The sequence below is a fragment of the Leptidea sinapis genome, chromosome 37 (assembly GCF_905404315.1).
Source record: "Leptidea sinapis chromosome 37, ilLepSina1.1, whole genome shotgun sequence".
NCBI classification, from domain to species: Eukaryota; Metazoa; Arthropoda; class Insecta; order Lepidoptera; family Pieridae; genus Leptidea; species Leptidea sinapis.
The window spans coordinates 4,568,896-4,594,920 of record NC_066301.1 but is presented as its reverse complement, the minus strand read 5'-3'; the positions used below and the strand labels follow the sequence as shown (position 1 = coordinate 4,594,920).

The 26,025-nt window shown below is 37.3% G+C and overlaps 1 protein-coding gene across 1 annotated transcript in view; it reads right to left on the bottom strand.

Annotated features, from left to right (window-relative positions):
* LOC126975724 (protein GDAP2 homolog) overlaps nucleotides 1-26,025 on the bottom strand; it is a 123,939-nt gene that overhangs the window by 45,235 nt on the left and 52,679 nt on the right. The window contains exons 5-7 of the mRNA XM_050823726.1: nucleotides 25,719-25,828; nucleotides 22,395-22,613; nucleotides 9,298-9,442 (exon numbers count right to left, since the gene is read on the bottom strand). Coding sequence (XP_050679683.1) covers nucleotides 9,298-9,442; nucleotides 22,395-22,613; nucleotides 25,719-25,828 — 474 coding nt within the window. The remainder of the gene's footprint in view (nucleotides 1-9,297; nucleotides 9,443-22,394; nucleotides 22,614-25,718; nucleotides 25,829-26,025) is intronic.

Genomic DNA, 26,025 nt, shown 5'->3' with positions numbered 1-26,025 from the left:
CATGGCAAATTTTAAAGTTACTCTAAAAATAACAATTTAATAAAATAACTACAACTTCATTATTACTTAATTTCAAATAAAGTAAAAACATGTGTAAAATTCAAAATTCATATTATTTTTACTCAAAATAGGAAGTGAAATCACTTATTGAAAGTCAAAAAACTACCACCCATTCCAAAATGAATGCCTCAGACCTGAGAAGAATGGGCGCAACAAACTCAGCGGGCTTTTTTTTTTCATCAAAAATATGTTTTACAATTAAAGTAACATGTACAAAGTAACATTGTACAATTAAACTTATTATTTAATAGCCTGAGGGCGGTCGCACCATTCCCAATCTGTGGTATCATTAAGAAAGTCATTTATGTTATAGTAACCTTTACCACACAAACGTTTTTTAACAATTCTTTTGAATAACGTAATACTTTTGTTTTGAACATTCTCTGGGATCCTGTTGTAAAAGCATATACATCGCCCCACAAAAGACTTGTTAACTCGACTTAGCCGATTAGTATGCATTATAAGCTTATGTCTGTTCCTGGTGTTAACATTATGGTTATGACAGTTTCTGGCAAATTCACTTATGTGCCTATGAACATACATTACATTATCAAGAATATATTGAGAAGCAACAGTCAAGATGTTAATTTCTTTGGAGTTTTGCTGTCAATGAATCCTTAGGACCTAGGTTATAAATAGCGCAGTAAGAACTGTATATTTGAGTGTTGTGTGTGTTTGTAATACGTTTAGTAATTTGTCCTACAAATTAAAGGGATCAAGGAATTAAAAGGGATCAAACATTTTCAGTTTTTTCGTAATCTAATTCTCCTAGGTATTAACCGATTCTTATTTTCATTTCCATGCATTATGGTCTAGTATACCGATCACCAGATACAGGTTGCAGGCTAGTGCAGATGAATAATTAATTATAAACTAATACTGATACTACGTTTATTTTCTATAAAAATCGGCAACAGTAAAAATAATAATAATAATAATCATTTATTCAAGACTACTAATATGTGGTACTACAGAATGTTTTGTGCCCTACCCTCTGCGGTAGGATACCCTGAGTTGCAGAGGCTAGGTCCTTCCGAAAGGCATTACAATACATAATTAGCAAACTCACAAAAAATAAGTATGTGTGTGTGCGTGTGTGTGTATGTGTATGTGTGCGTGTGTGTGTATGTTTGCGTGTGTGTGTGTGTTTTTTTTTGTTTTTATTAAGTCTATGTTAGTATGTCAAACTGTGCACAAGATTAAATAAATGTTAGTAATTGATGCATAAGTTTTAATTTTAAGAACGTTTTCTGTTTTGTTATTCGTTTAATGGATTCGTTTACCGTTTGTATCTTGTTCCACAAGTTAATTGACTAAACCTTAGTATATTGTAAGCCTATAGTCTCATCATTTTTGAAAAAATACAATAAGCCCTTTTGTATCACTTGTACTGACAGCTATAGGAAGTACTATCATTGTAGTCCAGCCTAGCAAAACTGTATGAAACGTGCAGTCATTAATAGATTGACAGATGACGGCTATAATCTTATAAAAAACGGAGATAGCCGAAATCCACTACGTTTTAAGCAACTATTCGCTTTCAAACATAGTCGGATTATACTTGGTGACCAATCGCGATACTGTAATTACTGCTATTTCAAACTTTTGTCATATCACTGCACGTTTCATACTAAACTAAATTTCAATTTTTCTTAGGCACTCCCGCCTCTTATTACGCAATATTTACATCCTCTTTGTTGCAGTCTATATTTGGACAGATTTTGATACGCCAGCCATCAATAACACATGAGTCATATTATGCACAAGGCACTACAATTATGAATCCTTGGACTATTTCCAGGAGCACTCCGCATCAGAGCGATGGCAGACGTATTTGTTATTGTTCCGCTCTCTGTTTATATTTCATCGATAAATCAAAACATTGCCGCTATAGCTGCTAAATGGGTCAAATTCTCAGGATCTATATTTGACGTTGAATGATGACAGCGATTTGATTAATCATTTATTGAACTGGTTATTGTCATTGCTAATAATGTCAGTAATTTTAGAATAACTTTTTGGAACCCTAAGCTGTCTTTTTTATTATATCACCTGGTGTTACCACCGCCGCCCACATTCTCTTGCAACACCAGAGGAATCACAAGAGGTGTACGCGCTGTTTTTGAAGGTACCCATGTCTAATCGTCACGAAAACAACGCACAAGGAAACTCATTCCACAGCTTTGTAGTACGTGGAAGAAAGCTCCTTGAAAACCCCACTGTGGAGGACCATACATCCGGATGGTGGGGATGATATCCTAATTTGTGGCATTTTCTTGGTCTCAATTTTTTTCTATATGTGAATTATGTGTGTAGGAGGTTTTATTTACAAAAACTGTAATAGGCAATAAATTAACTGATTGCCATTTAAGCCACACATCCAGATGGTGGGGATGATATACTATTTCTGGCGTGTCGTGCGAAGGTGGAATTCGGCGGCGGGAATCACGTGAAACAGGTCTTCGGAACTCTCCCGTGATAAATGCGGTAGAAGACACACAATGAAGCGACGTCTCTAGGCAACGCAACGATCGAGCTGTCCGACAATATGTCTTAAGTTTGTTTAATGAGCGACTGTTGTTCTTTAATATGAGTTCGTTAGAATGTTATATGAGTGCGTGATCTGAGGCAGGTTTAATCGAAAGTGTTATAAGGGGAGTTCATCAACTTCCAATGAGTAGTTCCCTCCTTGGCCGCACCACGTTTATGTCGGGCATTCTACAACCACGCATTTTGCATGAAATATTGTATTTTGCACAGACAATTTGTGAATTCATCTTGCGGTTGCAGAATTCAAAGTCAAGGTTAAATCAACATTATTCAAATAGGCTTAAACTAACTGCTTTTGAATAGTCACAACAAATGTTTCGTTTATCTTACTCAATTTACCATATTATTAAGTTCGTAAAAGAGCTCATGCAACAAGAAACTCAGCGGCCACTCTTTTCAATCAAATAGAGTATTTTATAATGGCTGTTATATACATAACAAATTAGTTTATAAGTATGGTATACTGGATGTATCAACCCTCAGAGCTTGATCTCTTTTTTTGTGTAAGGATTCTTCGTGAACAGTCGTGATTACTGACACAATTAGACAAATGATTTAAGTCTTCTTTAGTGTTAATTCCGCCAATATTTGTCTTTAAAACAATTCGACACGTGTTTCGCCTCTACACGAGGCACCCTCAGGACGTGTTGTCTCGCCAAAAAACAACTGTAATGTATAACAGTCTCGTGCCAGATTTTGGCGAGACAACACGAGGATGCCTCGTGTAGAGGCGAAACACGTGTCGAATTGTTTTAAAGACAAATATTGGCGGAATTAACACTAAAGAAAACTTAAATCATTTATATAGTTATGGATTTCTGCAAAGTAACGCCTACTTCAATAAATTTTCTGACACAATTAGTATTGCATACAACAAATATAATGATTTATTAATGTCGTTATTAATAACCTGGCACCAATTCCTTAACCGATGTCTTAAAACCATCAATCTTAGTGTCTACATTCACTTGACAACCCCTCAATGAATCTCTTGACCCCTGAGCAGCGGATGTCCACGTGCGGTGGCGGCGACGTGGGGCGGGTCGTTCCCTTCCCTAAAATATGGTCGAGGGAGGCGATGGCTGGTCCATGCGCCATGCTCGTGAACGGGTGCTACTCGTGGTGGCTGGATGATCTTGTTACCGGGAGGTCTGCTTGATGTGTTTTTTATTATTATTATTTCCTTTAAAGTTAAAGTTATTATATATTTTATTTTATGAAATGCTCACATAATGCCTCTATTTATTTACGGCATGTGTGGATTGATGCATCTACTATACTCAATAACTCTTGTGTTTATAAGTATTAATTTACTTTTTTTTTTCTTATTTTGACTTATTCGTAAGCCTTTCAGTTTTTGACATTTGAGTATTTTTGTTGCGTCACTTTGCATATATTGTAATTGAAATGATTTGTAAAACAATTACAATGTAAATCTTGACTTAAAATTGTTGCAATGAGTTTCTTGCTACTTCTTCTCATTAGCTCAACCCTTTACGAAGTAGCGGTAAATTCAATAAGAAACAATATTTTTATTTTATTTTTTTGTCATTCATAAGTGTCATTTCTGTGACCTACATGAATAAAGTGTTTTTGAATTTGAATTTGATGGTTTTCTCTCTCCATCGGGTAAGCCAATTTTCCATTTGCCCCTAAAATATATATTAACATCCTAGTCCCAGTCTATTGATACTATGTCTCCACTCTCTGTCAGTACCTGGTCAGTACGCTATATTACATAAGCCTCATGTGTCCGGAAGTATTGCCGCTATAAAAACAAATAACAAAAACTTTTTATACTACATACCACCCCTATACTATACACCGCTCTTCGAGAACACTTCTCTTAAAGTCGCGCCTAGTATCGGAATACTGGGTCTCGAAATCTCGAGCGATTGCCGATTCCGTGGCCATCTAGAGGGCAAAGCCAAATTGGCTTCGAAGAAGCTGGGCGTCATCGATAGAGCACGGCAATACTTCAAGCCGGCCCACATTCTAGCGCTCTACAAAGCGCAGGTCCGGCCACACATATAGTATTGCTGTCATCTCTGGTCTGGCGCACTCCAGTATCTGCTCGATCCATTTGACCGCGTGCAACGTAGAGCAGCTCGAATTGTCGGGGACTCAGAGCTCTGTGCGTTGCGTAGAGACGTCGCTTCATTGTGTGTCTTCTACCGCATTTATCACGGGGAGTGTTCAGAAGAGCTGTTTAACCTGATTCCTGCCGCCGAATTCCAGCTTCGCACGACACGCCACAAGTTAGGATATCATCCCCACCATCTGGATGTGTGGCGGTCCTCCACAGTGCGGTTTTCAAAGAGCTTTCTCCCTCGTACTACAAAGCTGTGGAATGAGCTTCCTTGTGCGGTGTTTCCGGGACGATACGACATGGGTACCTTCAAAAAAAGCGCGTACACCTTCCTTAAAGGCCGGCAACGCTCTTGTGATTCCTCTGGTGTTGCATGAGATGTGGGCGGCGGTGATCACTTAACACCAGGTGACCCGTACGCTCGTTTGTCCTCCTATTCCATAAAAAAAAAGAAAAACCCTCTCTTGTTTATTTAACAAAAGCATCTTAAAAGTAAGAGAGGGCAAACGGACAAGAGGTGAGGCTGGAAAGTCGTGAAGCAACCGCCTATGGACATCCGCAAAACACAGCCGAATAGTAGTTTTAGTAAATACTAATGAAATTAAAAATTATACACACGGCTTCTTCTCTCTTGTTTATTAATAATCATAAATTAAACGGAGGCGCCAGAACAGAAGCGAGTTGCTTACACGGAAATCTCCATTTGTTTACAATACATTCAAATAACTTTATTGCTTTGAGTGCATACCACACGTTCTCGGCAATAAATAGACCAATAAATTATCTACACCTAAAGTTATATAATTTGTTATTAAATATGTTGCTAATCTGCCTCTTGGTTATAATAAACATAATAATATTGCTTATGTAATAATTTCATTGTCAGGATAATCTTTACTGAGTACTGAACAATATCTGCTCAGTTCAGTATATCAATAATTACAGAAATTCACCTGGAAGGCAACCCTATTATTTAACGCACGCTCACATAAATACAACACTCGTATGTATGACTACTGAGATAACTATAACTGATGCACTAGCATCAGTTATAGTTATCTCAGCCTCGGTAAATATGACTTAGGAGGGTGGTTATATTAATGAAAAGTTAAATTGCACAGCATCACAGCAAAGTTGTTACAACCGCGACCTTTTTTTCTGTCGCTAATCAAAGCTATACAACTAATAAAATTGTTGGGCTACTTTTTTATGTCAGTAAGGGATGCGACGAGCAGGATGATCAACTGATGGTAATTGATCCGCCCTGCCCATTACAATCCAGTGCCACTCAGGATTCTTGAAAAACACAAAAACTCTGAGTTGCACTACATTTGCGCTCGTCACCCTGAGACGAGATGTTAAGTCTCATTTGCCCAGTAATTTCACTAGCTATGGCGCCCTTCAGACCGAAACACAGTTATGTTTACACATTACTGCTTTACGGCAGAAATAGGTGCCGTTGTGGCACTATCACGTAAACAATTAGGAACGGACCATGAACGTGCTAGGGTCGTAGACAATTTCTTTTGTATTGCTAATCATGAGATCACGCCCACTAGACAGTTAGATCTAACTTCTACAGGTGTTATTATCCTAACTACCTCTTCAGAAATGGTCAAAATAGCTGAACGAAAATGAGATTGAATATGCGCACGGTACACTGGCGCCATGATAAACATTCTGAGATATAAACAGGATCTGTCTAACAGATCTGACACACACTGACAGCTGAGGAAATTCGATGTTTATTTATAATGCATAAACAGATTAAAACTAATGTATCTCATAATGATTCGGATTATTATTAGACTAGTTGGTAAGTGTCCATGATTGAAGGTTTTTTAGGATAGCTATTTTATATTAATTTACATTTACTTTTTTGACTTACTCGTGTAAGACATTGACTATTTGACGTTTAAGTGTGTCTGTTGCATCATTTTACATATTATATTGTAATTGAAATGATTTGTAAATCGATGTAAATGTAATGCTTGATATAAAAGAGTGGCAATGAGTTTCTTGCTACTTCTTCTCATTAGCTCAACCCTTTAGGAAGTAGCGGTAGACTCAATAAGAAATTTTTTTTTTTGACATTCATAAGTGTAATTTCCGTGACATACGTGAATAAACTGATTTTGATTTGATTTGATATGATAAACGATATGAGATATTTTGGAACGCATGTTTATTACACTTGGAATGCATTTCTAACCTCAAAAAGATTAGCTTAGATTAAAAATCCAGTTTTTACATAAAATCTGAGATCAATATGATATAAATAAATAATGATAGATCATTGTAACTGAAATTGAATGACGTCACTTCTCAGTAACCATTAACATGCCGCTCGAAGCTTTGTTTAACATTCAAGTCCAAAATCTAAAATAATCCCTATATAGTACCTATAGTAAATATATAAAAAAAAAAGAAAAACGGAAATAAATAAACATGGCGACAGCGGAAATCCCTGACGCCGCCGTAGGCCGCCGTAATTTATTTTCTTGCCCGTTCGTTTTTCTTTTGCGATAATTCTTACGATATTTATTTAAATTGTATTGTGTAAGATGATATCATAATCTGCATGAAATGCTCAAGGAATTTAATTTTCTAAGGCTAATAAATAATGGATCCGTCTAAAAAGCTTTCCAATTAGCACATTATAATGCAAGTGGTCAAATTATTAGACAGATATAGACAATAGACTTAAATCGCTGATTTTTCTGTAGACAATTTATAGAGAAATAATCTCACCATACACTGTCTTGTTTATTATATACATCTGAAAGGGCTTAATTAGGTCGTGTTATGAATAAAAGCTCCCAGTTGGCCTGATTTTTCCCGACATCTTCAGCAATCATCGACATGTTTCAACCATTGTACACAAAACCTTAACATATTATACACCTACCTTTCCCTGTTAAAAACTATTTTAGTGTAAACCGCATTAAAATCAGTCCAGTATTCTTTGAAGGGAATCCTGTCAATAGAAGGGTTTCTATTGACAGGATGGCCCTACATCAATAACATTACTATACATATTGTAAACAGATTTTTTTTAAAAATAGTACCGACTAGGGAAATATTCTGTAATATTATTTCTTAAATTAGTCACTGTTCAGGCATTATCTATAAATAAATTTTAATGTTTTATAAAAAAAATGGCTCTGTAGTAAATCCTACAACTCCACAGCTGAATACCTAAGACAGCCTGGGACTAGATAATAATTATTTTATAGCAATAAGAATGACAGTACAATATTGTATATTTTATTAAAAAGGGGTTGTGCAAAAGGAAAGTTTGTTGTGCCGCTTCTTCTCTCTCAGAGCGCCATTTGTTTCCGAAGCGGTGGCAGTGTTAGAAATGACATCAAAAAGAATTCTAAAGGAAACCATTTTGAGAAAATAAATGCCTTTTACATTTAATGGGAATTTCTACGACGGGCTGTCCGATGACGTTGATAGACCTCGGTGTCTGGTTATAAGTTTTATAATATCATTGATTAATAAAATAAATCGCCGTAATGTATAGTGTATATATAATGACATAGTTATAATTGTTAGTATAAGGTATAATAAGTATGAATATATCCACGACAATTGTCTAAAATTACCGTCAAAACTTAATTAACGACGAACATAGCTGGTATTTTATCATTATTTTGTAACTAATATTTTAAACTACGCTAAAATATATTTTTAGTAGTTTGCCGAGTTCGGCGATTCTCTCGTCCCTATGTAGAAAAAATTGTCGTCATTTAGACTTCACGTCGAGCCAAAGGTGTCGTCGAATTAAGCACTCATGTGGTATCTTTCAATACAAATAATCACAGAACGCAGAAAATTTCAGACATTGCCCTTTGCTTATCAATCCCGGTGAGTTGTCTTATATGTGCATGGGTGACGGAGCGTTTTCTAACGTATATTGTATTGGTTCAAATTCAAATATTTTGTTCAAAATTGGATAATAGAATCACTAAGTGAAAGTCGTAATCTACCACCCATTTGAGGATATATATACCCGAAAAGAAGGGTCGCATAAAACATACTTTTATGTTATGAGAAGGTCATTTATATTGTAAGTAGTGGAAGCTTTTTTTTTATGAAAATAAAGGACGAGACTAGTAGGACGTTCAGCTGATGGTAATTGATATACCCTACCCATTCCAATGCAGAGCCGCTCAGGATTATTTGAAAACCCAAAAATTCTGAGCGGCACTAAAATTACGCTCGTCACCTTAAGACATAAGATGTTAAGACTCATTTGCCCAGTAATATCATTAGCTACGGCGCCCTTCAGACCGAAACACAGTAATGTTTAGACATTACTGCTTCACGGCAGAAATAGGCGCCGTTGTTGTACCTACCCATAAACTAGCCGGCATCATGTGCAAAGGAGCCTTCCACTGGTAGATAATTTCGTAGATTAGATTATATTGTAAGTAGCGGAAGCTAAGGTCAATGTCCGAAATTGGCCGTTCTCCGCGACAGGTGTCGGTACTTAATCATCCTATTGTAAGTGTAATGTAAGTAGCGGAAGCTAAGGTCAATGTCCGATATTTCCCGTTCTCGGCGACAGGCGCCGTGTGTGCGGTACTCACTCGTCGGAGTGTATCTGCGTGCGGCGCGCGTGCGGCGCGGGGCTGGCGGCAGGCAACAGCCGCTGCGTGTCGGGCGAGCAGGCGCGGGCGAAGGCCGCCGCCGCCTCCACCGCGAGCTCGTCATCCAGCGACGTGTCGTCATCAGCTGCAACAAATATGTACTTATATAGAAGGGGTTGGCAATATAAACACACAATTCTTATAACCACTGTATTTGGGCACGGTTTCCACATAGATTTTTTTATGGAAAACGGAGGACAAACGAGCGTACGAGTCACCTGGTGTTAAGAGATCACCGCCACCTACATTCTCTTGCAACACTAGAGGAATCACAGGAGCGTTGCCGGCCTTTGAGGAAGGTGTACGCGCTTTTTTTTAAGGTACCCATGTCAAATCGTCCCGCAAACACCGCACAAGGAAGCTCATTCCACACCTTTGTAGTACGTAGAAGAAAGCTCCATGAAAAGCGCACAGTGAAGGACCGCCACACATCCAGATGGTGGGGATATTGGGATTTACAGTAAATAATGAATACGCGGACTTAGCACTCTTATATAGGGCACGACTGCCATCCGTGATAGTGCTACGAACTTTAGTTGGCACTGTAACAGATGCTGTATATTTTCCCAATGAAATGCATCTGGAAAATAGCATGTTATGATTTCGCAGTACAGGTTTAAAAAAAACTTATAACTAGGTAGTTAAGTATTATTCTATTAATAGTTTGTTGACGTCAAGATCGAAACATCTTTCATTCTGAAACTTTAAGTTAAACTCCATGAACAGAGAAGCTTTTATAATAATAAACAAAGTAGAGAAGAGTTCTCATTGTGATTTTTTTTATGAAAATAAAGGACTAGACAATCAAGACGTTCAGCTGATGGTAACTGATACGCCCTGCCCAAAACAATCCAGTGCCGCTCAGGATTCTTGAAAAACACAAAATTCTGAGCGGCACTACAATTGCGCTCGTCACCTTAAGACATAAGAGTCTCATTTGCACAGTAATTTCACTAGCTACGGCGCCCTTCAGAGCGAAACACAATAATGTTTACACATTACTGCTTCACGGCAGAAATAAGCATCCGGTGCAAATGAGCCTCCCACTGGTAACTGATTGTTTATAAAGGCTGATTTACACGTATCAAGTTGACTAAAAATTTACTAAATTTTAACTTAATTTTAAGTGACTTAACCCGTGTAAACAGTGAATTTAGTAAGAAGTTGCAAGTTCAAATTTAGTTGCAAGTAAACAAGGTAGAATAGAATTTTGTCTATTTTTCGGTTAAGTTGGTGGGCGTGGCTAATCAATTGACACGTTTGGACAGGCAAAATTTAGTTAAATTTAAGAGAAAAGCATAAGCTGGCGGAGTGATTGCAACGTAGTTCCTACTTAATTTATAAATAAAAATCTTTCGAAAATGTCGAAGCGGACGGAAAACACGACAATAAAGTTCATTGAAGAATACATAAAGGACGATTGTTTATGGAATATTAAAAGCTTAAATTATAGAAATAGGCGAGCAAAACAACATCGTCTTGCCGCTATAGCGTCAGCCATGGCAATTGCAAATTTTGGTGTTAAAGAAGTTGAAGCAAAAATAAAGAGAATTAGATCAACATATTACATATCTTGAGCGAATAAATGAGTTTAACTAGTTATTTAGTATTTTCACGTGTAAACGGTTACTTAAAATTAAGTCGCTTGAAATTTAGTTAAGACTTGGCAACTTAATACGTGTAAATCAGCCATAACAGGAGTTGTAGCTAGCTTTAGTCAACTAAGTGTTTTCCACTGAGTACATTTTGTATCTACTCAAAGCGTTTGTAGCATTAGCACGCATTTGATTGCGGTGTTTTGTTTACAACATGTCTTTGTGTGTATTGAGATACTGTATTAAAAACTCTCAAAACACAAGAAGTCAAGGAGTTACCTTTCCGCATGGAGTTATATTATTACCGCGGTGACAATTACTGGCAGCTTATAAAACATTGAAACATTGATTGAATATGTATGTCGAAGTGCGTCTCTTCAAGTTGCGTCCTATAATGTGTTCGGGGCGGCTTCACTACAGTACGAACTACATATTCCCTCAATACCATAAACATTATCTAGGTTACACTGAAAATTCTCATTGAAATAATTTCAACACTTCCTTGTTTATTTCCTTAATATAACATTTTACTCTTATCTTATACAAACACATACGGTTTTTGGAACAAACTCTTCGTCCGATGTGAACAATTATCACACAAGTAGAATTAATGTATATCTTATTTTTCAAAGATAAGTGCCCTACATACATTATAATAATAATATAGCAAAAATTTGAAAACCTTACTGTTGAAAAGAGTAACCCCCTTATTCATAATGGTCCACTAACTTTAAACAGCCGCTTAGGAGTGTTTTTTCCCATTCTGACTTAGGTCAATATAAGAAGACAGAGTGAGAATTAGCAATGCTTTAAGTTAGCAGACTATTATGAATTAGGGCAAGGCGTTACATTCCTCTTATTTTGTATGAGTTGAATACTATTTTTAACAACTTGTTTGATAATATTATGTAACTCAATCTGCGAGCCACACCCATCGGGCCATTATATTTAAGTATGTATTCTCCTCTCATTCATTCATAAAAGTATATAAAAATAAAACTGAATATAAAATGGTTAATTTCAAGTTTTAAAAAAGGAAATTATAATAATTTGGTCTCAGTGTTCACTTTGTAATGCAGAATTTCATTGTGTAAGCTAAACAAATATAAATACACTAGTGATAAGATTTAAAAATCCTGCAATGCGACACTCAATATGATAACATTATTTATATAAGCACGTGGCGTTGGCTTACTTTGTGTTGACTCGTCGACATAATAACTATACTGACTACTGCCGGAAAAATGCGGAAACTACAACAAAATACTTTATTCTTATATTTATTACAATATTTCCTAACAACGAGACACCAACGATTATGATAACAATCTTAAAACTAAGTATTAAAAATGTGACGGGATTCTTGAAAGACCCAAAACTTCTGAGCGGCACTACAACTGCGCTCGTCACCTTAAGACATAAGATGTTAAGTCTCATTAACCAGTAATTTCACTAGCTATGGCGCCCTCAGACCGAAACACAATAATTCTTACACATTACTGCTTCACGGCAGAAATAGGCAACGTTGTGGTACCCATAATCTAGCCGGCATCCTGTGCAAAGGAGCCTCCCACTGGTAAAAGTTTATTTATGGTATTTTGTACAAATAAAAAAAAAATAACAGCAGTAAATTTATATATGTTTTATATCTAATATCTATATTATTTAAGATATCCCTAAAACTTGCGAGAGTACACGACAGAATAATGGAACATCACATTTGAACCAATCCCAATGAGAAGCCAAACAGTGCTTGAATAATTGGTGTTTTTCTCAGGCGGAGGAGCAGACAATTCGCTCCTGCTTTGGGATCAGGATGTAACGCAGGTGACTCCACCCACATATTTACAACAGTCTTGAGAAAACAATTACAGTAATGAATATCTTAATGCCAAACGGGTTCGAATCCCGGTAGGTGCAAGCATTTATATGAACAATATGGATGTTTGTTTCCGAGTCATAAGTGTTTATACGTATCTATTTATGTTAAAGTAAGTATATTTACTAGAAAATATATCGTTGTTTTGCAATAATACAGGCTACGCCTAATTTGGGGCAAGATATATTTGTATAAAAGTGTGTCCATATTGGAATTAGAACATTGGCAATTAGTTTTTCCCTGTGTCTAATGATGTTACACTGATAACAGACATGGGTTCCTCTTCTCATCAAAGGCATCAGAAGGGGCACTAATTCAGTAAGTACTCTGTGAGTGGCTCCCCGGGAAATTGACCAGAAACAACCAAAAACAAATACTCGTTTGTCCTCCTTTTCCATAAAAAAAAAAAACTTCATTCATGAAAGGAGTCGGTGAGGGTCATTTTTGATTAGGTACAGTTGGCAGCGAAAAAGAATGTAATTTGCGCATTAATTGACGTTTGTATGTTAGAGATATATATTATAGAATTGATAATAGGTATATAAAATACCGAGAATCAAGATTGGTCTACTGCACAAATAAACAGTCCACCCAAAAAGAAGTATTTTTACAAACATTTTGATTGCCTGTTTGATTTCCACGGCGACTTATCTTCCTTCACCAGTGGGAGGCTCCTGTGCACAGGATGCCGGCTAGATTATGGGTACCACAACGGCGCCTTTTCTGCCGTGAAGCAGTAATGTGTAAGTATTACTGTGTTTTGGTCTGAAGGGCGCCGTAGCTAGTGAAATTACTGGGCAAATGAGACTTAACGCCGCTCTTGCCGCAACTTGTGCCACTCAGAATTTTTGGGTTTTTCAAGAATCCTGAGCGGCAGTATCAATTACCACCAGCTGAACGACCTGCTCTGTCTCACTCTTCCATGCATATCCTAAATAAATACAAACTACTTACGGCTATACTCGAAACCTTCATTGATCATACTATCAGATAAAGTAATTTGATGTTGATTCACACATTTTCTATCACTTTTAACAGATACAAAGTCTCTCCGTTCAGGACAACATAAATAATGTGGTAATAAAATTTATTAAAAATTTGAACTGCTTCTTGTACCGAGCCACAAATGTAACCGTTTGTTTACTAAACACAATAACTTCGTAGTGCACAGATAAAAGTTTGGCGCGCTTCGTACAATGTTAACACAACAGTGACATTATCTCGTGATTATGAAGCAGATGTGACTCGTTGATGTATTAACTAAACTTAAAAAAAAACTGTTTGATGTGATTTTGACTATCGATAGACCTTGAAGCAAGGACGGTTCAAGCAACAACACTTCACAAAAGAAATGAACACATTTCGGTTATATATTTTATCCGTTTCAAACAATGACGTTAAATATACACATGGACATATCATTCGCAGTAAAAGTCATAAATGGCATTTTCTTAAAATTAATTCCTTTAGAATTATTCTTTTTGTCGTCATTTCTAATAGTGGTGGCTGGATGATCTTGTTACCGGGAGGTCTGCGTGATGTTTATAAGTATTAATTTACTTTATTTTCTTTTTTTGACTTACTCGTGTAAGCCTTTCAGTTTTTGACATTTGAGTATTTTTGTTGCGTCTCTATACTGTGATTGAAATGATTTGTAAAACAATGACAATGTAAATCTTGACTTAAAAGAGTGGCAATGAGTTTCTTGCTACTTCTTCTCATTAGCTCAACCCTTTACGAAGTAGCGGTAAATTCAATAAGAAACAATATTTTTATTTTTTTTTGACATTCATAAGTGTCATATCCGTGACCTACATGAATAAAGTGTTTTTGAATTTGAATTTGATTATACTAGATACTACTACCGCTGCGGAAACAAATGGCGCTCTGAGAGAGAAGGAGCAGCGCAAGAAACTCTATGATGATAGATAATGTATGATAGCGGAACGGCAAAAGTGTGCTTTAAGACAATGTAAGTTTTAAATAAATGTATGTATGTTTTAAATAAATAGATAAGCACACTTTTCTCCTTAGTGGTGTGTCGAATATCACCGTCCGAATCAAACCTGAACTAAATAAATGTTTTACATTGCTGGTTATTGACCAAGAATATTTTAAAAAACTGGAGTAAATGCGGTAGTCGAAGCTTATTATGGTGTTATTTGTGGCACGTTCCATATTTCGGTTATGTTTTTATATGACGTGATTTGTCTGTATGTATAGAACGTCATTGGTTTCAAAATATCTTTATTGCTGAGACATAGACATTAGCATTTCTATTGTATATTTTAGCAGAAGCGAAAACACCAATTTAGTTTAATTATTCGTTTAACAAGCTTTCTTTTGTGCAGGTTTTAAGTGACAATTATTCTCAAGTATTTGTTTCACAAAAGTTGGAAAATTATAACAAATCATAAGACCATTAATACAATTTCATCAAAGACAATCAATTATCTCTGAATCTTCCATTTGATTGAGTTTAAGGTTTGTTTCTACATTAAAGAAAAAATAATAATAAAGCCAGTAAATTGTGGTTATAACAAATTAGGTTGTTAAACGTTTTGTACAAAACAAAAAGTACATCAGTAATTTATACAAAAAAGGGTGAATAACTTCAGAAATTCGGACAAACAATCATTTAAAATAATCTCTACAGGTATATTTAATAAAACCTGGAAAATCTAAATTCAAATTTGGAATTGCGGTATTGTGCAGATAAAACTGCCAACTATTTATTAGCGTAGTAATGAATATTCGTAGATTTAAATTCAAATTCGGAATATTTTGGCGGCGTCTGCGATGGTCTGTTTAAATTACTGTTTGAAGCATTTTCATGAGAAATAGTGATGTTACGTGCAATATGTTCGCCTGCTGGTAAGCTATATTGCTCTGAGGATTACGTTGCAGTGCTGCTCAGGATCATTGATTGAACCTAAAAATCTGAACGGCATCACAATTGTGCTCGTAACCTTGTACGGCGAAGAAGGCGCTGATTTGGTGCTGGCGTCGTCGTGACATAGCAACAAGAACATAACTGAAGAGAACATTATATAGCGATTGTTAAAAATAAAAACATTGTTGAACAAAAGAAACAGAATAGAATATGTTAGCTGATAAAATACGAAAGGGTTGAAAAATTACAATAAAAATAGGAATGAACAATATAGAATATTTCGAATGCGGTAATACGAGCGCGCTGTGGTTTGAAAGAGGATGTTGTGACAAGGACTGAAAAAGGAATGCTGAAATGGTTTGGACACGTGGAGCGAATGAGTGAAGAAACAATGACTCATCAAATATATAAGGCAAGTGAGTGTGGGCAAGTCGGTCGGGGGAGACCTCGTAGAACATTTGTCGACCAAATTGGGGAAGTTTTGAGAAAAGGAAAAGTCCGGAGCACCCGCAACCGGCGAGCATGTATGAAAAGAGTAATGAATGTAGAACGTGGAAGCGCGTGAGGTTTGTAAGTATGGAAGCAAGTGGCATTCTATTGTCTCTGCCTACCCCGACGGGAACAAGGCGTGAGTGTATGAATGAATGAACAACATAGAAAATTGATAAGATATAAATATAGAAGTGAAGTGAAAGAGGATATGCAAATAATATGAGAATTTATCGATTACTTTGATACGGAGAGAGAGGATGTAGAGGTAGTGGATTGTAGGATTTTTCTTTTATATAAGAGGAGGCAAACGGGCAAGAGACTCACGGGATGGGAGTAGTGAGGCAACTTTTTAGCCGTAAACGGTAATCTTGTGTCTTCGTGGGGTTGACTTGGACTAAATTTTGTCGGCCCCATTCTAGACTTTCCAAAGCATAGTCTCTAGACGCTATCCCGGGACATGTTGGCACGCATACCCTGTGCTGTCTGTCTGCATAACAATGAATACTGCTCATATCATCATCCATATTCATCATATAAATGCTTGCACCTACCGGGATTCGACCCCGGGACCTCTAGCTTAGTAGGTAGGATCGCTAAACACTCGGCTATACAGGTCGCCTATATACAAATACCAATTATGATTCTTATATTGGCTGAAGCAGATGTTGGGGAGGTCTTTGCCAGGAGAAAACTGACACTAATGCTACCGATGTCAAAGTTACAAAATAAATAATATTAATAAGATAATGTAAAATATTAGAGTATCAGAAATAAAAGGTTATTTGTATTATATTGAATATTGGATGCAGCACCAAATTAATTTGTTAATTTTCCTACAATTACGATACTTTTTGGTTTAAATAAGTAGCCAACTAGTTTCTTGTAAAATTTTCTCATTGGCGCACTTTTCGAGCATTTCGTAGATTCACTAAATCAAAATAGCGTGCGATGCAAAGCGCAAAGATTTGTCAACTTACGTCGAAAGCGTGGCTCCAACTCCAAGCAAACGGGTGCATCCATCTTGTAATTAAAACAAAGCAATTTGACACAAGCGATGCGCACTATTGAAAGATACGAATGCGTCAATACGGGATCGATGAACACAATCTTATCGGTGATAAGGCCGAATGACGCGCGATCATTTGGTGATTATAAAAAAAACAAATCAAAACAGAATTGTAACAGGAAGCATTATCGTATCAAATACTATGAAGTTACATATACAAATAGTATTAGAATAAAATAGAATACTGCCAATTAAATTGTATAAAATAACCTAATTATAATAAATATTAAATAACATCACAACACACTATAGGTTTGTTCCACAGATCAGTACCAAACTAATGTAAAATAGAACTGATTCGACAGCGGTGTTAATGAGAAATTAATTAGTTAATTATTGAACACGATGATGCTCACCCACTAATAACTCATAAGTGGTCATTTCTAAATGTTCACAAATTCCATTTAAAGCGGTTTAATTTTTAACGTTTAATTATTGTTTCAATAGATGGGTAAAATTTAAATAAGTTCATTTTATAACTGTTAGCTCATAACCTCAGGGATATGCTATAGGACAATATCTATGTAATTTGTAAAAGAAAACTAAAATTTTTACTCAAAAAAAAAACACGCGTTCCGCGGCAAAATAATCTAATTCAAACTAAATCTAAATTAGTACAGTTCAGGTCATTACCCAATGTGAATAAAAATTTACAATAAGTTATCAGAATACTTAAAGCCGTAAAAAATATTAATAAATTCATAAGTTAAAAGCTTCTGTTCAAAAAAAGTCACTATTCTATTAATGAAGGATACACTTTGAGGATAAAAACAATTGAATTTCTGCCCCACTGCTGTTCATTACTACGCCTTATGACGCAATACCGATTATTACGTCATTCAGGATATCACTATAACTAGTTAGTCGTCGATCTGTCAAAAAAATATTATTAAAATGGACAAATTATAAGTTCGTTGTATAATATACCATTATGATCTATTATCAATGTTATGGGAAGAAACTACCGCTAACATGATGCGGGGAATATTAATTTATTTATAACGAGCTGACCCAAGCAAACGTTGTATTGCCATATAAAGTAATAAAAAAAAATTATGGGGTGTAAAAAGTAGATGCAACCGATTCTCAGACCTACCAAATTTATCGTACTACAATTATTGTAAGTATTGATCCATTGCCATCTTGCAACCCTATAGCGGATTTGTTGATGGAACAGAATAATATAAAAATCGCGATACAAAAATAGGCGTTGATCGAAGAGGGTTGAAAATTTAGGGTTGTATGTATTTTTTGATGTTGTATCATAAAAAAAAAAATTACGTCCAAAAAAAAAGGGTGGACCTTAACATTTATGGGGATGAAAAAATAGATAGTAGTCGATTCACAGACCTACTGAGTATGCATATAAAATTTGGTAAAAATCAGTAAAGTCGTTTCGGAGGAGTAAGGTAACTAACATTGTGACACGAGAATTTCATATATAAGATGTATTTCATAAAATCTACAGCACATTACATAATTTTTTAACAAACCATATTACAAAACATTGGCCAGCAATATAATTTACGCAAAGCAAAATTCATAAACTACTTAATATAATGACAAAGAAAAAGACGCATATTTGTTTATGCGTGTGAGTGTATGTGTTTGTGTGTGGGAGGGTGTGTGTATGTGTTTGGGGTGAGTGTGGATATAATCATGAGTGTTTTTCTTTTCATATAATATGTCAATAAAGGATTCGAAGTATTATGGAAAACTTTATACAAAGTCATAGGTAAACTGCAAGTATTGAAATGGTGTCGGACTGATAAAATAAGTGGGTTATCTATAGAATGCCCGCCATTAAGTACGCTCACACCGATGATTCATATTTTGTGATTCACAATAACTACTCGGACAGACCGGTGAATAACAATATTTCTTTCGGAGTATATTATTAATTTTCCGGATAGAATAAATATTTGATAAACATATTCCGCAAGGGCAAGGAACCTGTGAACCACAAATATAATGAAAATTTATTTTGGTGTTGGTTGCGGTAGTTTCACAAAATTACTTCGAAAATGACAAATAAAATTTCACTCTCGTCGGTCGAGCATTTGGCGGGTCAACAGCTCATGAATATGCATCATATACAGACGAGACACGCGTCGAAGTGATTTTAAGATAATTAGCGGAAATTACACCTAAGGACATATCATTTATAAACATTTTATACAAGATATGTAACGTCCGAAAAAGTCAAAGTAAACTACGTACTTCGGATCAAATATCCGAGACCTAAAAGGTCATTTTTAGATAATATGTCTGCATTCTCTAGCAATCATTTAATCCTGTTGTGTAAAGCTATCAATACCTTCTCTGGGACATCTAGACGGAATTCGAGTTTAAATAAAAAATATGAACGTATTCTGAAATACACAATTTAATTGAGCAACCATTTTTTAAAACAGCTGAAATTAAAGCAGTTGCATTGCTGCATTTGTGTTGATGGACTTTCTTTATCGCCTAAACTAAATTGATTTCCTAAAATTAACGTAGCCTAAGTTGCTCTCTGTAATATGATCAAATAGGTTAACGGTTTTTTTTATTTGATCTTGAGTAGCCTTCCAACCACACTAATACAATCTGAACATACGGGGGCCTGACGTCCTTTCATCAAAATTCATGACTTTCTGATGAAAACGGATCATTTTTAATTCAAATTTCAAAATCAAATATTTTTATTCAAAACCACCACCCGTTCAAAATAGACTGCGTCAGACCTGAGAAGAACGTGCGCGAGAAACTCAGCGAGCTTTTTTTTATAACAAAATGGATGACAATGTAATATCGTACAATAAACATTTATATTTAAAGAGCCAGAGGGTGTCCGCTTCAATCCCAGTCTGTGGTATCATTAAGAAAATCGTTTATGCTATAGTAACCTTTTACAATTCCTTTAAATTTCGTAACACATTTGTTTTGTACATTTTATGGGATCATATTGTAAAAGCACATAGCATAATCCTCACACACATTCAAGTCTCCGAGTGGAGGTTCTTGCAGTATGGTGAGAGGTGTTCAGAAATTTAATTAACGGATACAGGGCTCGAACCGGTAACAAGTTTATTCCGTTCTTTATTTTTATTTTAGTTAGCTACTGCAGCAATGACTATAATAAATCACGATGCTTTGTGCTGCTATACTAGTTACAGAAGTGTAGAACGAGGTGGGGTACTGGATGGGATATGGGGGTCTAGCTTTCCGATACGAGATCTTATAGATGTCGGATGAAATAGGGCAGAAAATAACTTAAAAAAATTTAGCTTAGACATTTACAAGGATTTCTGATTATTTGGTGGTAAACCACTATTCCAATATTTGTTTCACGATTATGTTTCTACTGAAGCAAATATCAAAAAGGTCAGAGACAGTTGCTTTTAGAGTCGAATTTACCATTTCCAGGGAATATACGGTACTTATTTTGACTTGAGTTGCGTTTTTAGGATATCATATTCCTTTGCAAAGAAGAATATTGATTCTTTTTATGATCGTAGCTCAGCTAAATGCTAATCTAAACTGCGCAATATATTTTGAATAAATATTTATTACGTCTAGTACGGATTTCTCAAGCCTTGTCACTAGGTGTGAACGCACAGGTGTGTAAGGGACAACCCTATGCACTTGGAACTGAACTATGGGCATTTCCAGGTTGCTTTATACTCTAAGTTTATAACAGCTGTGGTAGTATTACAAAATTAGTCTGGATTAACTCTTTAGGAACAATATTTTCCTTGCATGCTTCACATTGAAATTGGTAATCAATAAGTATTGTTATTTTATGCGGGCGTGGCGTCATAATTTATAGAGGAAAGAGTCAGAATTATTCTGGATACCTGCATAATACTATTTCTGATTAAACATTTAAATAATTTCTTCTTGTTCACGTTATCACTGCGAATAATCCACAATTAACGCAAAATAAACATAAAACTTCAGCTCAAACTACCTAAACAAATTTTCATCAATACAAGTCAAGTCTTGAGCTATAAAAGGACATACAAACCGAGCCAACAGATTACCACATAGTGATACATTTTTTTATCGACACCCATTCTTTAAATACTCTATTAAAGATTCTGAAACAATTAGCTTATTGCAAACATTAAAAGCACCTTATGTCCTTATAACCATTACATCATTATACCCATAATATTATTCTGAAAAAGTTAGCTCACTGTTAAAATTAAAACAGCCAGTCCTAGTAGTAACCTAATATCATCTATTACTGATTATATACTAATAAACTAAGTATTAATCAAATAATTATTTATTTTAGTAGTAATTCACATTTTTTATAGTGTAATTATTAAAATTCACCAGAATATTTTGCTGTTTTACAGCGTTTAAAATGAATCGCTCATTTTTTGTAAACAAAACAATAAAAATGGCGGGGATCCGAATAACCTACTTTTTTACGGCGCGCTACTTCGTGGAACGCGCGTAAACGAAAATGTTCTTTTTTGAAATTCATATAGATACCTCGCATCGAGTAATAAGAATGTGGCTGTCTGTTGAAACTCTTTGCGCATGAAGGGATAGAAAAAATAACATAGGTGTTTGTTATGAAATTCAGTACAACATTACAACACTCGTTTGCATGATGTAATGGTTATTAGAACATTGGGTGTTTTAATGTTGGCAATAAGCTAACTGTTCAGAATCTTTAATAGAGGATTTAAAGCATGGGTGTAGATAAATATATATATAACTAGCTGTACCGACAGACGTTGTTCTGTACATAATAAATAATATACTGTTTTTAATGGATTTGTGAACAATATTTCATAACATCACGAATGATTTCGTAACTTGTTGTGGAATAATGAAATTGTTTCACAGCAGAACCGTCATACCATGCGTCAATAATATTATATATAAAAATAATTATGGGTCCCAAATCGAAATAATAACTATCCTATCTCTCAAGGTGGACCTAACTGCACTCCATGAAGCAATCCCTATTAAAATCCGTTAATTAGTTCAGGAGTCCATCGTGGACAAACAACGTGTCACGTAATTTATACATATTAAGATATAAGTAAGTAAGTAAGTAAGTAAGTAAGTAAGTAAGTATATATTAAAATGTAATAAAGAGGAGATAGTTACGCTGCGTGTGCGTGTGCGGGTTGTGTATGATGCGGATGCGTCGCTCGTGGTGCGGGTCCGGGTCACGCAGCAGCCAGCGCGCCGCGTCCGCCTCGCGCGAGTCCCGCGGGAAGTACAGCGGCGCCAGAGCGGACAGTGGAGCCAGCTCCGGACCGCAGGCGCCTCCCAGCACCACCAGGCGGGGCGCGGCCGTCGACGACAGGTAGCGCCGCACCGCGCCTGCGTACACCACGTGGCAACCACAGTTAGCACACCTATGAACCGAGAACACATCGCACACATATCGCACATATTATGGTTGCACATACACCCCAACTGTCTCTCTCTCTCTCTCACCTACACACACACACACACATACACAGAAAAGGCGACTCTTGCTGACCTCAGTAGCTACATCAGTGCTGATGTATGGCGCTCATATCTGGTCAAATGCACTTACTAATCAGAAATCTCGGCGTAAAGCCGCATCTGTGTACAGACTAAGTGCATTGCGGGTAGCAAGTGCGTTCCGAACTGTCTCCGCGGACGGAGTGTGTATCATTGCTGGTATGTTACCTTTACAAATACTCGCCGAAGAACGAAGGTCTCTTTACTACCCCAGAAGAGACAGCTCCCACCTGACTCCAACCGAACTGAGGTGTTAGGAAAGAAAAAGGAGTCTAGGTCATTGGCAGGCACCCTGGGACGCCTCAAGTAAAGGGAGATGGACTCATCGGCTCATACCAAAAGTAGAAGTATGGTTAAACCGCACACAAATGCTTTCTGGACATGGTTGCTTTCGCGAATACCTCTACCGGTTTAAGCATGACGACTGTCCGGAATGCTCTACGTCCACTGGGACCAATGAAAACGCGGAGCACGTATTCTTTGTCTGTCCACGATTTGAAGCTGCCCGAAGTAAATGGGAAGAGGCGATAAAAAGCACAAACAGGATTCAGCCAAAAAATATTATTACCATGCTACTGGAATCACAGGAAGATGGTACAAACGGCTATGCAACCGAAGTGCTAAAGAAGCTACACACCCAAGAGAGGGAAAGAGCCCAAATAAGTCAAGCATCGAGTGGAAGTAACTGCTAACAGCTAAGTCCCTCCCCGTGAAGAAAAGCGTGACGGCAATCCCGCGGGGAACAACGAAGGAACAGAAGAAAGAGGCGGTTTTTTATTCGGTATAGGTATCGGTCCCTGGCAACCTGACCCCACGATACGTAATAGTATTTTTCCCCTTAGAAAAAGAAAACACACACACACCCATTAACCCCCTCTCTCCCTCTCAAGCATACACACACACATTTACCGCTATCCATATATATGTACCGCACCTGCGTTACAATTAACACACCTATGAAACGAGAACACCATATCCACATACACACTCTCTGCAACTCATCTCTCAACCATTACACCTGATAACCTTATCAGCGTAATGCTTACTTCTGAACTAGCCTGGGATGCAATCAGTGCATACGCCCTCAGAAAAAAACATACACCCTCTCTCTCTCTCTCACACACACACACACCTCTTCCTCTCATGAATACACACACTCTCCATTCCAACCTCTATCCTTTGAATTTTAGAGCTTTTTAGACACTGTGTAAAAGTGGAATGCTGTTGACCAGTAATACAGGTATTTTATTACCTACCACAGGCACCAGAGTTCCACGAGCTTTGCCGTGCAGGTGACCACGGAATTAGCAAACGCTGGAGATTTCGAGACCCAGTATTCCAATACTAGCTTAGGTTTTTTTTAGTGGTATACGCGCAAACTTAAGTCTTCTGGGGGATAAATTGTACAAGGTTTAATTAACCCTATTCCGCAACCTTCTCAAGAGAGGCCTCGATAGAAGTCACAAATTTATAAGAAGAAGAAATAAATAAAGAAAGAAAGAAAAACATTTATTTTACAAAACAATACCAGTCGACAACGACCTGTATGCTGCCCCCAGTGAGGAAGCTGAAGCTCCACTTTCATGAACTCTCAGAAAGATGGAAGTTTTGAGAGAAGCGCCTTGTGTCTCTATAAAAATAGCCATGCCCCATAGTATCACATTAGCTACTGTGTCGGCGCAGGCACTGGGATCATCCGAAGGGAAATAAAACTTGCCTCAATGGTAGGATGCAAAAAAGGAACGTATCCTATATCTCAATCTGCTGACTTGTAGTCTCAAACGCGGCGGGTCGCTGGTGGTTTGCGACGTGAGCGTAGAATGGGCACTACACTCCTGACCAGGCAATAGTCGGACGTTCCGAGAGGGGAGTCTACAGAGACCTGGTAACTATCATGATGTGTAGTCAGCAGAAGATCTAGTAAGGACCGATGTGGCTATCCACACCCGGGAGACGCGTTGGCGACTCAATCAATTGGGACAGACCATACGCCAATGCAAAATTATGCACAGACCACCCTGCGTAGTCTGTGGTGTTTGACTCAAGCCATTCGGCATTGTGCCCGTTGAAATCACCCAAGACTACGATTTCAGCGTAGGGGATCTGTGCAAGCGACGTGCTTGCACAGATCCCCTACGCTGTCAGTTGTCGTTTTAACGCAGCCCATGAGATGAACCGAATAGACAGGTTCCTACCCTTTAAAATTGCCGAGACGGCGATAGCAGATATTCTCCCTAACGTAGACACATGCCCTGGCATGAGGCAAAAAATTATGCTCAATTTTGTGCCCGGGGTACGTTAAACATGACGTATCACTAGGTCGAGATATCTGTGTCTCGATAAGGAAACACAAGACCGGCTGCGCCACCTCAGAGGTGGTGGTTGACGAAGTTTAGACTGGAGTGGATTCCTCTAATCTTGCAAAAGTCCACATTAAGCGTGGAGCGGGGTGCCGTGATGTCACTACCTCGTTTGTCCTCGGACATGCGCGGTTCCTTGCTCTCCACAGAATACGATGGGTAGCGAGACTGCCGGTAGAGCCGGTATCCTCCTGGGGTAAAATCTCTTTACCGCTGTAATATTCAGGTGGAGGTGGGGGAGATGGCCTCCGGTCCTCGACACTAACCTATGCGAAATATAGCGTCTAGGCCGCTACTTCACGCAGGTATTCTGTGCAAGTGTGGTAATTAACCCGGACGAGTCTGGCCCGATTGTGCTGACGTCATAAGACGGTAACGTGACTCTTCCATTTCTAAAAAGCCCTTAGTCACCTTACCTACCTACCTACCTACCCTTAGGACTCCCATGGGCCTGGGACTCCCCTATTATATTTACGCCCCCGGCACGCACAGGGCTAGGCTTTGGGGAAGTACATAGGATAATGAATTGTGCGCCCGTCTTGTTAGTACTCAATTGTACGTAATACGTAACACTTACGTAGCGCAACGTGTGCAGCTAAGTCTGGTGGGAAGTTTCTCCGCGGAGTGTTGATGACGCATAGCGCGAGAGAGCGCGCGTTCAGTTCGCCCGCCTTGTGTAGAACATTCCTGTTGGCAAATAAATCATGTTGTTAGTTATTACAACTGTGTTGTGTGAATTAGCCGTCCCTTCTAAACTATATAATTTTGCATACATTCAAAATAGATTCAAACAGCATTGGCGTATTAGATGAAGCAGATTATAGTTAACTATAATCTGCTTCATCTCAATACAGGTTAAAATAAATAAGAAAGAGCATAAACCG